Raw genomic sequence first — 15952 nt, 5'->3', positions numbered from 1 at the left:
TCAATTAAACTAGGAGAGTCCCTGGGACCATTTTTTTAAAGCAGTTTGTTTTGTTTGTTTGCAAATGTGTGATCACAAGATGACAAAAAATCCTTTAGGGAAAAAGGATTCATAGATTTTAGTGAGTCACATCAAGAAGAAAATTGTGTCTCTGCATGTCCTCCATTGAAGCCAACATCATAGAAGATTCCTGATATAAATAGATGAAGACTATTTTTCAAAAATCTTAAAATTTCTATCTTACTATAGAAAGATTTTCAAACTGTTACCCGCATCCAAAACCCAGAAAGCGCCTATTACTAATTCATTTTAGTTCAAAACAATAATGAGTAGCATACCAGATAGACAATAAGCTTGGTAGCTGAATAAAGAATGCTTACCCTCCAGGAGCTCCACGTGAGAATATATCTTAGACTCTTACCTATGATACAACGTTGTGATACACTAGACCAACGTTCTATGGAAGTACAAAGGATAAGGATAGGGGGCCTCTGAAGTAGAAACAGGATTTTGTCAAGATGAGAAGTTGGGGGAAAGGGCATCCCAGAGTGAAGTTTCATCCTAAACAAAGCGTGTGGTTGAAAATGCATGAACTGATTTGGAAATGACAAGACTATAAAGTGCATAAAGGTGGAGTGGTGGACTATAAAGCTGCAAAGCGAAGTCGGGACGAGCCTTGGAGTCCATGCGAGATAGTTTAGAATTTCTCCCAAAGTCAATGAGGAGACATCCAAGAGATATTCTTGAGCGAGGAGGTGATGATGAGAATTGTGTTTTAGGAGAGTCCCGATGGAAGGGTCAGACCGCAGGGGGCACCAGGGCCTGACCCCTGGAAGCCAGTTAGAAGGCCCGTGTAACTGCCTGAGTGAGAAGTGAGGCAGGTATGACCAGGACAATGAAGTGAGAGGAGATTTACGTGATACTTCAGAGTGAGCATAGACAGGAACTGGACTGGATGTGGAAAGAGAAGGATCACCAAAGATGAGCACGCCATTTCCAGCTTGCGTGACTGGGTGGTGAGGCTATTAACTGAGGCAGGAAATACAGAAGGATAATGTTGGAAAACTTCTGAAACTAGCCAGGGTAAAAACTACTTGTTATATATGTACAGTAGAGAAAATACTATGACATCAAAACTAAAAGTACAGTATGCCCAGGTTAACATGGAAAAGACGTCAACTTTGGCTTTTTCAATTTAAAAAAGCATACTTATCCTTCTTAGCTAAATCCACTGTCAACACTCTACTTTTCATATAGTAAAGCTCACTAAGCTTCTTAGACTGTATATCTCCATCCTCTCATTTCTTTGATTATTTCCTATGGATATCCTATATCTGTAAATCAGATCTTCTTAAACTCCAGAAATTAAATCTCGATGCAAACATTTCACTCTCTCCTCAGAGAGCATGCGTGTTTGGAGCTCATGCATGACTCACGTACGGCCATTAGAAACTATCAGAAAGGAATTGTACGAGTTTCCATGGGAATGCAGAAAGTAGAGGGGAACAAAGGTGACTTCTTCCCATTGTTTTATAATTTGGGCCCCATAAATCTTCCAGAAGAGGTGGTCAGTACAGAAGAGTTCGAGCAGGCCCGGTGTGAAGGAGTCACACCAGGGATGTGGCAGTTACCAGTGAGAGCTGGGATGGGCTGGGAGGTATAAAAGAAGGAAAACAAACTTGGAGGAATGCATCCGTTACCTTCAACGTCACAACTCAGGTAGTTACGCACTTCATTCAAAATGAAATTGATATCTTCTTCTGAAGGAATGGGATGGTGTGTGACATCAGTTGGAGTGTCGGTAGTACCAGCTATAGTCATCTTCTGCCAGGGTAAGAAGAAGATAACTCGCCCATCACTGGTTGCTGGGTCAAGAAGTCCCATGCTCTCAGGGCTGATGGAAGAAGAAGGGTTATACATTTCTGAACTTAGCAGATGTTCAGTCCTTCATCTGCACTCTAAAAACTACTTCGTTCACTAATTGTCATATAAGCAAACAAGAAAACACATGGACTATGGCTTTTACTGCCAAGGCTCTGCCCTAGAAATTCCTAAAAGAAAAAAAAATAATTTTGGTAACATAGAAGAACGGAGCAAGTGTGATAATAAAATTCACAGTAGAACCAGCCCTCCCCATTTCAACAATGCAAGGTTAATTACAAAAGTGGACTTCACCTTCCAATTGTTTGGGTTTTTATATTCTGGGGACCATTCACATCAGATAATGTCAGTGGGATAAATGTCTCTAATTCCTTTTATGATGGTCAATTAAGGCGAGCTCTTCAACCTTTTTTCAAGTCTATGAAAAGCATTTTCCTGGGACATTTGACACTTGGCACATCTTTCAGCATAAGGTCTCAGAAGTACATGAGAAAACCCAGGGATCTAAGTTTCTAGAAACTAAAATGTAATCAGAAAGTTCTTTACTCCTTCGTAACCCAGATGGACTTATACAACTTCACCAAATATGAGATTTTTGACTTTATTTCAATTTTATAGAAACCTCAAGAAGTGCATCAATGAGAAAAGGGCTCAGTTTTCTCCTACTACTTAAATAACAATGTATCAGGACAACGTCAAAAAGGAGAGGCATATCTTAGCAATGACAATCTTTAAACAGATGTAAGAGGCTAAGGTCTTATGCTATTAAATCAAAGTTCAAGGATGCCTCTTTGGACAGATTACATAAAATCTTCCAAAATATTAGTCAATAATTTTCACTAAACGTATACTTAATATTCTAAAACCAAAGCATAAAACACACTTGAAATAATAGGCAACTATAAATACATAGTAACAAAACCTGTCCAATAGTGCCATTAAATCGGTAGAAACTGTTGTTTTAATGCATTCATTGACCATTCAAAGAAATTTGGAGGGTGGGAGGAATCTTGAAGTGTTATGTTCAAATCGTCCCTACAAATCCTCAGTGACTGAATTCTCGCAGCAAGCCAATGTTAAAGGTATTTTCAGCTTCCATTAATGAAATTTCTTAAATAGAAAACACAATTCCATTTGGTTTAAATAAATTTCAACAAGTCCTTCCTACATCCACAAATTTTAAAGGGCAAATAGTCAAATTTTTATGTTTATCATTCCCTTGAAAAAAATGTTTTTAAAAGAACTTCCTATTGATTCAAATGTGTAAGGATGAGAGACTAACAACCGCTTAAAAGCAAACCAAAATAATTATTTTATGAAAAAGAAATCTAGGGGTCCCTGGCTGGCTCAGTCGGCGGAACACACGACTCTGGATGTCGGGGTCGTGACTTAAACTTCAGGTTGGGTATACAGCTTACTTAAAAAGATAAAAAAATTTAAAAAAAAGACCTACAAAATAACTTGTTAAAAAAAAAAGAAATTATAATCAGCTTAGCTAATGCATCTTCTTTATGTAAACTGCAAGGAGTAGGAGTCTTTCTTTGCAAAGACCCATCAGTCTCATGAAATGCTGCCATTTTCACACATCCTTTGTATACAGAAACACTGTCTACAGCACAATTGAGAGACATTGAGAGAATGGGCCACAGTTCTATTTAGCATATGCAAAAAGCACCATAGAAGTGTGTCAATCATTTAAGCCTTCAGCTAAGATCTCTTCTTCACTCAGGTTCACTTCAAGAAAATAATTTCACTTTCATTTTTATATATTGAAAACTACAAGGATAGAATATTTTATATTTTTTTGCTTTGTCTTTGTCCTAAGATTCTCTAAAAAAAAATCTTAAAAGAAACCAGCTAATTATGTATTTTGTAAGCAACTGATTTGATCCCGGGTTAATATGCCCTCCTTACATTAAATCAGTCACTTTGGGACTGGGAATTAACTCATTCACAGTTCAAGCTTCCAATGTGATAAACAGTACCATGTTGGAACAAAAGGAGAAATTCCATATCCTAATATTTAAGGAACCCACAATATGTTGGTATATTTTATGTATGATCATTTTATGGACCAGATATCATATGATGTGCTTAAATAACTCAATAAACCTGATAAACTTCAGCATAAAATTATAATAGTCAACCACCTAGACATGAAATGCTATTAGAAAAGCAAAACTACTGAATCCTTTAAAACCTTTCAATGCAGTAAAAGCAGTTTAAAGGGTGAAGGTGATGGTTACCAACACACACATAACTGGAACCTGTAGAGAATCGACCGCTTAAGCGAAGACATATGTGTCAAACATAAAATTAACAAGCACAGAGGGAAGACAAAGCCACTAATGAATGGTATAAAAATTTAAGAATCCACTTGGAAATACCTTTCATCAGTTCTAAATTATCTAATTCATACTCTCCCTTTGGGAAAAGTTTGTTTTCTTATGAAGGATTAATTCTGCAAGGTCACGCTAAAGTTTGAAAGTGGTTATCAACAGTGATGGTATATACAGCCCAGGGAGGCAGAGGTCTTTTTCCAATATGTATGATTCACTTGACATCAGGAGGCAAAGCTTGCTGCTAATTTATGTGTGTGTCTAGGATTAAACATAATGAACATTTTTCTCATGCAGACCACTGCCTTCCTGAAGTACCCTTATTTAAACTGAAATCAATTTATTGTTAACTACTTAGCAATCAGTGTTACAGCTAACAGTATGCACACAGCAGTACAGAAAAAAAAAATTTGACCTCTTGCCAGTGGTAAAAGGCATCCATAGGTAGAAGGAGGAAATGATTATTTTCATGTATTTTAGTCATTTGTTGCATTGTTGCTGCTTTTGAAAGAGCATCTAGCCACAACTCTGATGAAAATTGCAGATTTGTTCTTAATGTCAGCTCAAGAGTACCTTTAAAAATAAATGATTTCTGTGTGCTGGGTTTTCTGAAATTAAAATAATCCAAACGAAACAGTTGCTCCCGTGGTACCTGTAAGTTAGGGTCATAACAAGCTTAATAAATGACATGACAAATACTCCCAAAACAGCCCAACAAGGTATACATGTGGTCCTTGCTCTACATTTTAGCAGCCTACACTCAAAAAATCAGTGGCTACTGAACTCACTGCATTTCTAAACTGACCAGGTTCTAGTGAAAATGTTAGGCTTTAAGGTACCATCAGTCGGTTTATAGGGCAACCCCAGAAGGTCTGACTCATCCCCAAGGACCTAGTCGAACCCTTGGGCTATAATTGAGTGTGACTAACTGATGAGCCCAGAAAGCCATTTCAGTCTGACCCCACCCAAGAGAATGAGTTGATATGGAGAGCAAAACCATCCCTGGGATGCCTTAAGGTCAGTGCTAAAGAGGGAATAAACCCTTAATCCAGGCCATAGTCCCAAAGGAAGGGGCTCAACTGCAACAGACCTTGAATAGGAACTAGGCTGCAAACCACTCCTTTAAGGTTTCCAACAGGATGTATAGTGGTTATAGTTCAAGGTGCTAAAAATGGGGACATTCTTTTCTCCCAAAGTAGCATGAGATCCCTTACTGCATCCGAAGCATGCCCAGCTGTAACTAACACTTTCATGATTTATGGGGAGGGGCCCTGAAGCTAATGACAAATTTGGGGGGGGGGTTAAGAAAGGCATTCCGTTTTGAAAATATTACATTCAGGTGATATATATTTACATTTCTTTGAAAACACTTATCTACTCTATTAGCATATTATAAAGTATAATACCTAACTATATGTGTAGCATGACCTCTTTCACGTAAAATTTTTAAAACTATAGACAATTGTGCAAGTATAAACGCACAATTTTACGGAAGGAATCATGTGGAAGTGTTATTGATTGCCAGAGAAGAACTGAAGTAAGGGATAAGGTGGGGGACATGAGGAAGAAGAGAGACTCTCACTTTTCATTTTGTATCTTTCTATATTTCTATAGTGATTACTTTTACGTATTTACTTTTGAACACATGGGTTATCTGAGCAATAAAATGAAGAATCATATTTTGTTTTTATATTTTAACTTCTCTATATTAAAAATATCCCATGTAGGTTTTACATTAAATTTTGACTTTAAAAGAAGCAACAATCTCAATTTGGGCAAGATAACACAAAAAAGTTAATAGGATTCATTCAAAAAATACTTACTGGTCACTATATGTGCCAGACACTTCATGAAGAGTAGCCAAAAAAAGGGATATAAAGTAATCAAAGCATCATTGTCAAAATGTATACAAATTAGTTATTATCATGAGAGAAGGAACTAGGAGCTGAAAGAAGTAGCTTGCCAAGGTCATGCAGTCAGCAAGAGGTAAAGAGATGAACATCAAGTTCTGTGCCAAGGTGTCACTTTAATTTACCCTCTGTCTCCCCATTTTAATGATGGTAAACTAAGGTTTGCAGAATAAAAGGCCTGTCCCAAACAATGTCATTATTAAGTGGCAGAATTAACATAGCCTGAGACAATAGTGAAGAAAACATGAAACATGATACACAAGAGATTATATTGAACCTACTAAGATCCAAACAAATATGATAATGTGTGTGTCCATGGTTTAGGTATTAAATCTATAGTCTAAGAATATTTAAAAAAAAAAAAAATCCCTCCCCCCAAAAAAATAACTTACAAACTAGCTGGCCTTGCATATTTTTAATCCAATACAAAATAAATGCATCTAATTATGAATGGAACTATTGTTGAAAACTTCCTATATACAAGAAACACTTGCATATTTACATATATTTACTTCTCTCCTTTCCATTTAACTAAACTGTGGTTAGCAGTTTATAAAACTCTATTAAGTACCACTGCATACATTTTTATCATTAAGCCTGAAAACACCTTGGTTTCTTCAGTCCTAAGTGAAAATACTAATGATGGTCTACTTATTACACATAGACATTTAGAAAATGAGAAAGAGGGGCGCCTGGGTGGCTCAGACGGTTGGGCATCTGCCTTCGGCTCAGGTCAGGATCCCAGAGTCCTGAGATCAAGCCCCATATCAGGCTCCCGGCTCAGTGGGGAGCCTGCTTCTCCCTCTCCCTCTGCCTCTCCCTCTGCTTGTGCTCTCTCTCTATCTCTGTGTTTCAAATGAATAAATAAAATCTTAAAAAAAAAAAAAAATGTCATCAAAACATTTCAAAAAAAAGAAAATGAGAAAGAAATCTTGGAAGTTGGTGGATAAGAAATGGGCTTTCATATTTTTCTTGATAGAAGTATAATATTTTTCTTGGTAGAAGTGAATTTGGTACAAATTAGGTGTATCCTGGACTCTCCTCAGGAAGATTTAGTTACTGAAAAGCTCATAATAAAGCAAAAGCATCATAGAACATAGCAGGATAGCATTCCAGGAGAATGCAGACATTAAACAAAATATAGATTTTGTACATCCATTTTATCAAATATTAAAGGATTTATATAACCTTTATGGAAGATTATTAAAATACGGAAGAGATAACTCTCATCCTAACCACATTACCTAGAAATTACCACCTTTAACTGTTACCCATAATCATATCACCTAGAGATAATCACCTTTACTGTTTCTATATACCCATACAGTGTTTAGATCATACTACACATAATCTTGAATCCTTCATTCTAGACTAACACTGTATCATTAGTGTTTTCCTAAAACATTAAAGTTACTTACAATTACAATTTTAATGACTGTATAATATTCCCTCATGCAGATATGCCATAATTTACTTATCCAATCTTTTAAGGTTAGGACTGGAAGCAGTTTCTAATATTTCTCAACTACAAATAGTATCATAATGAATAGCTGGAGCGCAGATCATTACTCCACACAAAATTGCTAGTTTGCCTACTAGATTGACTACATATGGAGATAAAGACAGTACACATGGTCCATACTCTTGGCATGGTCACATGAATTTTTTCCACAGAAATCTTGAAATGTACATTAGAGCTAATCATTATTAATTTCTTAACTAAAACTATCAAAATGTTTCTTTTTTAGTTAAAATTTTCCAAAATATGTAAAAACAGAACCGTTTAATGTGCCCATCACTCAATTTAGATGATTTCCAGTTAATAGTTATTTTTGTCCCATCTCTATCCCTACCCATTTCTCCACTGACGATGATCTCTATTAATATGGTAGATTCGAAATTAGATCCAATTTTTACTTGCTGTAATATTTTTCAAAACACATTTTTAAAGCCATAAACATACAAATACCTGCGCGGTCCTCATTTTCAGATCCTCCATAAGCAAATTTGAGTATTTTATGAAACTAATTTGTTGGTGTTTTCATTAAAATATGCCCTTCATGGAAATTTTTACCCTATCCACCTTTATTTTTAAAAATTTTTTTTTTTTTTTAAGATTTTATTTATTTGCGAGAGAGAGAATGAGAGACAGAGAGCATGAGAGGGGGGAGGGTCAGGGAGAAGCAGACTCCCCGCCGAGCAGGGAGCCCAATGTGGGACTCGATCCCGGGACTGCAGGATCATGACCTGAGCCGAAGGCAGTCGCTTAACCGACTGAGCCACCCAGGCGCCCTACCCTATCCACCTTTAATACTTTAATTAAAATTCAAAAATCCTAAGGCCCGGTCTCTGAAGGTGAGTACACTGAAGGCAGTACAAAAGGGGCGCCTGGGTGGCTCAGTCGTTAAGTGTCTGCCTTCGGCTCAGATCATGATCCCAGGGTCCTGGGATCGAGCCCCACATTGGGCTCCCTGCTTGGCGGGAGGCCTGCTTCTCCCTCTCCCCCTCCCCCTGCTTGTGTTCCCTCTCTTGCTGTGCCTCTCTCTGTCAAATAAATAAATAAAACCTTAAAAAAAAAAAAAAAAGGTCCTAAATCATTAACCCCGAGAAATGAGTGTTGTTGTAAGAGCTATGAAAACCCCACGTCTGGATTGTATTTTGTGTTTTGGAAGAGTTCCTTCGCTTATTTCTCATTCTGAACAGCAAGCTAGACCACCTCTTATTAAGAGAAGTGTGCTGGAAGACCGAATGCGGACGATTTCCTGTGGCCCCCAGTGGGGCCCCGGCGCCCCGGGCCTCCGGTTACCTGTAATAACCAGGCATCACGATGTGGACGCCGGCGCTCGGCTGGCAGATGGCCGTGGCGTTCTCATCATCCATTTTGCGCACCGTGTCTGTGAAAGGTCCCGTAGCATTGATAACACATTTGGCTCTCACATCAAACTCCTGCCCTGTGAAAGAAAGCAGCATCAATCACATGCCCCATTTGTTTCTCTGCTCACTGATGCTTTGGATTATTAATTCGCCTATAAACTTAACCTATGGCGAAGTATACTATATACCACACTAAGTGACACTGGCAGCCGAAGTTACTGGAAAGCCACACAAAGGGCTTGCATCCGAGGGAATTTACCCAAACAAGACCACGCTGAAGAAAGGGCAGGCCACCTTTTCATCTCAGTTCTGTCTAGTTTGCAAAGTGCTCAGCAACTGAGTGCCAAACGCGAAGAAAGTGGGATGAGTAATTAAGCCGCTTTCTCCTTAAAACTCAACTGTGGAAACAGCATTGCCGTGAGACAACATATTTCTCAGCGCTGCTTCCGTTCAAGGCAACGAGGTAATTTTGAAACTCTCACTCCATGGCCACAGAACCAGGACAGGGATGAAAATCTAACCAAAGTGAAAGTGATTGACTCTAACGACGTATAAATGCACCGCCTGTGTCACTTACTTTGAAACTTGGCACATTTATTTAATTTTATTAATAACATGTTTTTGTAAAGCCAAATGGAATGCATTCAGAGCTGTGGGAATTTTGTGAGCATTTATTATTATCATTATCATTATTATTATTTAACACAAAGGGGAAAAATTGCCAAGTACCACAAGGGAAAATTTTCACGTTAAACCAGTCATTGTTGACAATAAGGAATATAATTAATAGGACTCTGAAATCTGGCTTAAATAAAAGAGAAGTGACAGAAAAATTGTAATTCAGTCATTACATAGGCAAGGCAAGATGCTAAGAAATGCCTCCCTGCTCGAGCCTCGGCATACCTGTGAGCATATCCTTACACCGCGCGCCGCTCACTCGCTCTTTCCCCGTCTGGGGGTCTGTCTTCTTGAGCAAGCTCACTACCTCCATGTAATTGGCTGTGGCAGCCCCATACCTGGCAGCAGTGAGGGCAATGGCGAGGTTCATCCGTGCGTCGTTGTGTTGTCCTGCAGCAGGGGAAAGCATCAGAGGAGGGACAGAAGTCACCTCGAGCCACAGAATGGTGGTACAGAAGTGTGTCACAACAGATATGTCACGTCGGTCCCTGTCACCCAGAATATACATGATGGCTGGTCAGCTCTCTAGGGCATGATTTAAAAACTACGTGGTCATTCTCGGTCAGGCATTTACCTGCCACTCCAGCAAGTGCACTTTGTGTACCGCAAAAGGGCAAAAAATATATATATATCCCTTTCCTACAAGAGCTCACATCGATTATCTGAAAGTTAAGAAATAAGTAATTATTCTCGCAGTTTGGGCACATATGTATATGTCAGACTTTTCCCAATACAGACAACCCGTATGCACGCAAGTGAAGCAATTCAAAACCTCAGAATATCTGACACCCCAACTGGTGTTGATTAACAATTTTTATGAGTATGTGCTCTATCTAATATTCAAAACCAAGAGCTTAATCTTCCATGGAGAATCTCTTGGTATTCTATAAAAGGATTTTTCTTGGTTTGACTTTTGATCAGAGCTCCTTAAAATGTAACATTTTTTTAAATCACACATAAAAGGTAAGAAATTAAGCAGGGCAAAATTTAATTACAGAACAATTCCTACCTGTATTTTTAAAGATTTATTGCTGAAAAATCCTAGTTTAAGAAAACTAAGGGGGAGGTGAAGGGGGGGGAAGATGATTAATCACTTTAAAATACTGGCATCACTAGAGACGTTTTCTATTTATTATTGCCAGTGGAGTTCACGCTGACCAGGAAGAATTACTCTACATTGCAGGGGCCAGGTTCTCTGTGCCCTGAATAATTAATTACCCAGGGCTAGATGTATTGAATCAGGGTTCAAATTCCCACACACTGGGATCAGTTCTATCAAGATAATACTGATAAAGGGATGAATTTGTAATGGATATTGTTGTTGATTTATGTTGCCAGCATACCAAACATTTAGTATAAATGGTTTATGTAAAGTTTCTTCCTTGTGATTCAGTCTGTGCAGGACCAGAAGCCCTGCACAGGTAATCTGTTCCAGCTAAAAGGGCAAAGTTATAAAGAGAGAATCAATGACCGAAGATTCTGCCACTCCTCCCCACAAACATCTTATTCTAAAACTGAACTAATACGATCAGCCAAGAACCCTTCCCTCTACATTAAATCCTCTGTCAGCGGAGAACATACATTGAACTTCAACATACAGAATAAGGGGTTATTTTATCCAGAAATTAACAGAATGGAAATAGGGGGAGAAAGGAACAAGAGCAGGAGTAGCTGAAGGGTAAGTGGGAAGAAAACTGGCAGCCTTTGGATCAATTTCAACTCAGCATGACCCTAAAGTTGCCATTAAAATAGTCAGGATATATATTTAAAGTTAAGTCTAAGAAACCAACTTCTATTAATGGAGGGTTCATTTAAAATTAGAAGATGCTCCACTAAGTTAGATACATGCAAACAAACCAAAGAAACTAATTAAGAATTCCATTATAGATCTCCTCTCTAAACTACAGAGATTACACATCTAAACGAAAGCGAGGAGCCATCCCATCCAATCCTTCTACTAGATTTATATACATAACAATGAAACACCCTACGGTGGTACAAGAAATCCAAGTCACGTTTGTATGGTAGGAAAACTCACACCTCACTGGGTGTGCCTTGATTTACACACAGGACAAGTCTCTGGAAAGCCACGTGTAAATTAACTATTTTAAATCCTATATGAAGTCATTGTCCAGAGGAACCAGGCAGAAATCCGATTTGTTAACTGACAGATTATTTTGTAAAGTAGTATATCTATATTACATAGTCATCTATTAAAATGTGAGACTTTGAAAATCCAAAATCTCTCTCTTAATACCTTTTCAAAATATAAAATTTCATTTTATATTTTGGTATAAATATATTTGATATATTTGGTATATCTGGTATAGTGCATCAAGCGCTGTTGCTTCTATACTAAGAAATGCCCCCCTGATTAGCCTCCAAATCCCAATACTTTTTAAGGTAAACAAGATCGACCTCAGTTAAAATGTGAGGAGGAAAGAAGTTTCCTTGGTCCTTATTTTCCTTGCCGCCAATCTACCCAGCAGCCCTGCCTTGACTCGAATCAGCGTGTCACTTACTTATTTATGAACTAAGGCCTTCATGCTATGATTCTCACCTGCCACAATTCTCCCATTCCCACTATTCTTACTATCTAGGGTTGTCAAATTTTTGCAACTCCCCCAACATTCCTGCCATTTCACACCCTCTTGCCTTTGTCCACACTAATTCTTCTGGCTGAAATACTATTCTAGAAGCTCAGACAACCCCTAGTCATCCCTCGTGATCTGATTCAAATATCTCCCCTAGATTCTGCCTTCCCTGAGTCCCTCCAAGGCAAAGTTGTTCATCCCTTTTTCTGAGCCAATATCATATCTTGTATCTACCTTTTTCCTAGGCTTTATAATATTATATTCACCCATGTTTCCATCACCTTAAAAAAATAATAAGCCTTGATTATGACTCAAGCACTGAGACAAATGCAGGGAACACACTGGTCTCCTGGAACTCACCTGCCAGTGTAATCGCTGTATGATTTCCCACCTCCTCATCCCAGTCATGGGAAGGCAGGAAGGCTTTCTTGTTCATCTTTTGTTTTGTTTTGTTTTGTTTTCCTTGTTAGTACCAGGCACAAACAGGTTATCAAGTAATGTTAAGTTTAGCCAAATTCCATTCAGTGAGTTAAATAAACAGGTTTATTTATAGTCTTAGATATACAGTCTTATAGATTTATATCAATTTTATATAAGTTTATAAATTTTTACAGTCTTTATCGATCTATAGTCTTACCTCTAACTATGGAATGTTTTGTCTAATGTTAAAGAAATTTCAGACATCAGGAAATAGGTGACAAGAAATTTGAGGGAAGTACAGAAACTCCAGAAATGTGGAAAATCGGAACTTAAACCAAAACTAGCCCTTATATTTAAGTTGGATAAGTGGGACAGGGGAGAAATGGTTATAAATGATTCCCTCAAGACTCATCCTATTTCCCCTTGCTCTGTAGGGGAGTGCAAACACAGCTATGGTAAGTTCTTAAAAATTGAGGAGTAAGCAATTTGAATTTCCTCTGGGCCCAGGAGCTCACACCTCCACCCAGAAGTCGCCTTCTTTGCAGACATTCAGCTTATTTACCTCCTTGGATTCATGGTAGACGTCCTCCCCTACCCACATTAAATTCACCCTTTACCCTGAGATACCCAGATGCTCTCAGTGTATGCTTCCCGGGAGAAAGGGTAAATTTTCATTATTCTTAACTAAATTCCCCTCCAACCCCCTTTACTGACATTTTGAAGGTATCTGTATGCCTCCTATAATTTTATGTCTGGAGAAAAAAAGTTTTTGACAACATTGCATGTCATTGGAATGTGATACAATAATCTCAATTCCCTCCCACCCAATTGATCTGCTTATTCAGTTTGGATTTTCCAATCCGTTTCCTGAGAGCCAGGCAACATGATACTCCTCACGGATCAGTGAAGAGCATAGCTTTACATTGGCACTTACACAGGACCCAGACGGGGACTGTGAAAATCTGTTTCCTACTCTATTCTTCTGCACTTGAAATCTCACATATGTGCACATACTGAACTTACAACTCGTATGAGAGGAAGCACATAAGAGGTGGAACTGTAACTGTTTTCCCTTGTTTAGAAAAACACAATATTAAATCTACCTACCGAAAAGAATGAAGGTCAGTGGTGGCAGAGAAGGATTTTGTCTTAATTCTCAATGGCCCTGCGTATAGGATAGTGAGAGATACTTAACGTGAAAAATATTTCACAATGTCACCATCTAAAAGATTGGCCTCAAATGTAAATATTTTGGAGACATAGCAGTATTGCTCTCCTCAGAGGGTTTCAAAGTTTGGCAACTAAGTTAACATGCAAAATAGCTGGGAAAAAAAGAGAGAGAATCCCTGAATGCGGAAAGGATGTGCAGAACGAGTAACTATGAAAAAACCCTTGGTAACAAATTACCTGGCCTCTTCCTGGTCCTTCAGATCTAAAAGTGTACGATGCTCTGAAATTCTACATATAGTCTTCTTTTCATACGGGGTACTTTTAAAATGGCCATTTACAGTGCACAGAGGTAACTATGGACCCAGGAATCTGTATATAAAGTCTAACTGTTAGATAAAAAATGGTTCTTTATTAAAATAACACCTACCCATAACTTCAGCATCAATAAAAACTGCCACTGTTGAAATGTTGAACATATCTCCTCCAATCTCCCTATGCCTGGCCTGGGTCTCTTGTAATCACATGACTCCTGCTAGCAGGGGGGAAAAGGATGCTTGAAAGAAAGAACACTTCCCTTAAGCTCTAATCCCATTCCTAACAAAATCCACAGGGCATGCTTCATTGTCTCAGACTGACAGTGTCACAATGACCTCTTGGGCAGCTTCTCCTTAGCAGTCTGGCAAAGATAATTCAAAGGCTAACCTACTAAACTCGAGCTGATTTAATATAACCATTATACTTAAAATTTCCCTTTCTGATGGGAAGAGTGCAAGTAGAAGCAGAAGCAGAGTAGAAAAGGGGTATGTGTGTGTGTGTGTGTGTGTGTGTGTGTAAGGGTTTTACAAAATCTGTTTTAAGTTCATATGATGAATAAAATTGAAAAGGAAGACTGAAATGAGAACATACTTTTCACAGTAAATTGTGACAACAATGCCAGTTCCAAAAGTAAATTATTTAGAAAAGTGATGATTTGTGTGGGGAGTGGCAGGGATCAGGGAGACTCAGGGAGCAGTTTAGGGAGGATGCACCTTACCAGATACAGTGGAGAATGGCTCTGGGCTTGGAAGGCCTGGGTCACATGTGACCCAGTACTCCTCTGGGCTTCAGTGTCCTATACAAGGAGAGGAGCTGGGTGGCACCTCTGAAATTCTACAATGCATGTAATGGCTAATCCTCAATAGTTACCTATCCCTTTCAAGATTTCATTTCAACCTATTCCTCATTTCTGGTTTCCCTCACTTTGGCCCAGCATGTCTGAAAAAAGAATGAGCATTAATAAAAACCAAAAGACAGGTGCTTTATAAAGTAAATCATAAAAACAAAATCGGAAATCATATTCTTCCATTAGTTCTAGAATTATAGTGAAATCTTGATTTGATCGGCTTTTGCGGGCTATATGCAGGAGACTGCCAAAAATGTCCCAATTCCTCACACCTCCCTGCTGCCATGCCCTTTGCCATCAATCTTGAGTGTCCTCTCCCACCCTGACTCTGGACTCAGCCACGTGAAAGTGTTTTGGCCAATGGAATATTAGTAGATGTGATTTTAAAAAGGACGCTCTGCCAATGCCATGAAAAGGACATACCCAGGCTAGCCTGCTGGTACCAGGAGGCCGATAAGAGGCATGTGGCAAGTTGCCCTAGTCATCCCAGCCAAGGTCATTCTGCATCAGCTGACAGTCGACACCTCCAAACATGAGTGCAAGCTCAGGGGAAACCAGAATAATCACGGCGCTAACCCCAGACAAGATTACGAGAACCACCTAGATGACTACTCCAATGCATGAGCAATAAAGCCTAATTGTTTTTATGCTCCTGGGGTTTTATGGTTGGTTGTTATGTGGAATTTTGGCAATAGATAACTTATATAGGCAATGTAGCCAATTTCCTAATAAAGTTAGTCCTGACTTAAAAATAGGTTCTATCTTTAAGACTGCCTCTAAGACGACAATTTAGAACACAATTTGTTTTCCTATAGAAATGGGTAAAATAAATGGCGGTAAGATGATTAGTCTGTGCCACAGAGCTATTTAGAGCATAGGGTACCTGAATAAAGACACTGATGATTCCAACAGCCTCAATGCCCA

At 38.6% G+C, this 15952-nt stretch overlaps 1 protein-coding gene across 3 annotated transcripts in view; it reads right to left on the bottom strand.

The window, feature by feature from the left end:
- The window catches only part of GPD2 (glycerol-3-phosphate dehydrogenase 2), a 140769-nt gene that overhangs the window by 24316 nt on the left and 100501 nt on the right, over positions 1 to 15952 (bottom strand). For all 3 annotated transcript variants that reach the window (XM_054506209.2, XM_045868836.3, XM_054506210.2), the window contains exons 7-9: positions 9908 to 10072; positions 8937 to 9081; positions 1701 to 1894 (exon numbers count right to left, since the gene is read on the bottom strand). In XM_054506209.2, the coding sequence (XP_054362184.1) occupies positions 1701 to 1894; positions 8937 to 9081; positions 9908 to 10072 (504 nt within the window). The remainder of the gene's footprint in view (positions 1 to 1700; positions 1895 to 8936; positions 9082 to 9907; positions 10073 to 15952) is intronic.

The sequence above is a fragment of the Mirounga angustirostris genome, unplaced genomic scaffold (assembly GCF_029215605.1).
Source record: "Mirounga angustirostris isolate CCGP_5_RB_7025 unplaced genomic scaffold, mMirAng1.0.hap1 SCAF_3, whole genome shotgun sequence".
Lineage (NCBI taxonomy): Eukaryota > Metazoa > Chordata > Mammalia > Carnivora > Phocidae > Mirounga > Mirounga angustirostris.
Note: the sequence above shows the minus strand (reverse complement) of the source record. Positions and strands in the feature narration are given on the sequence as shown.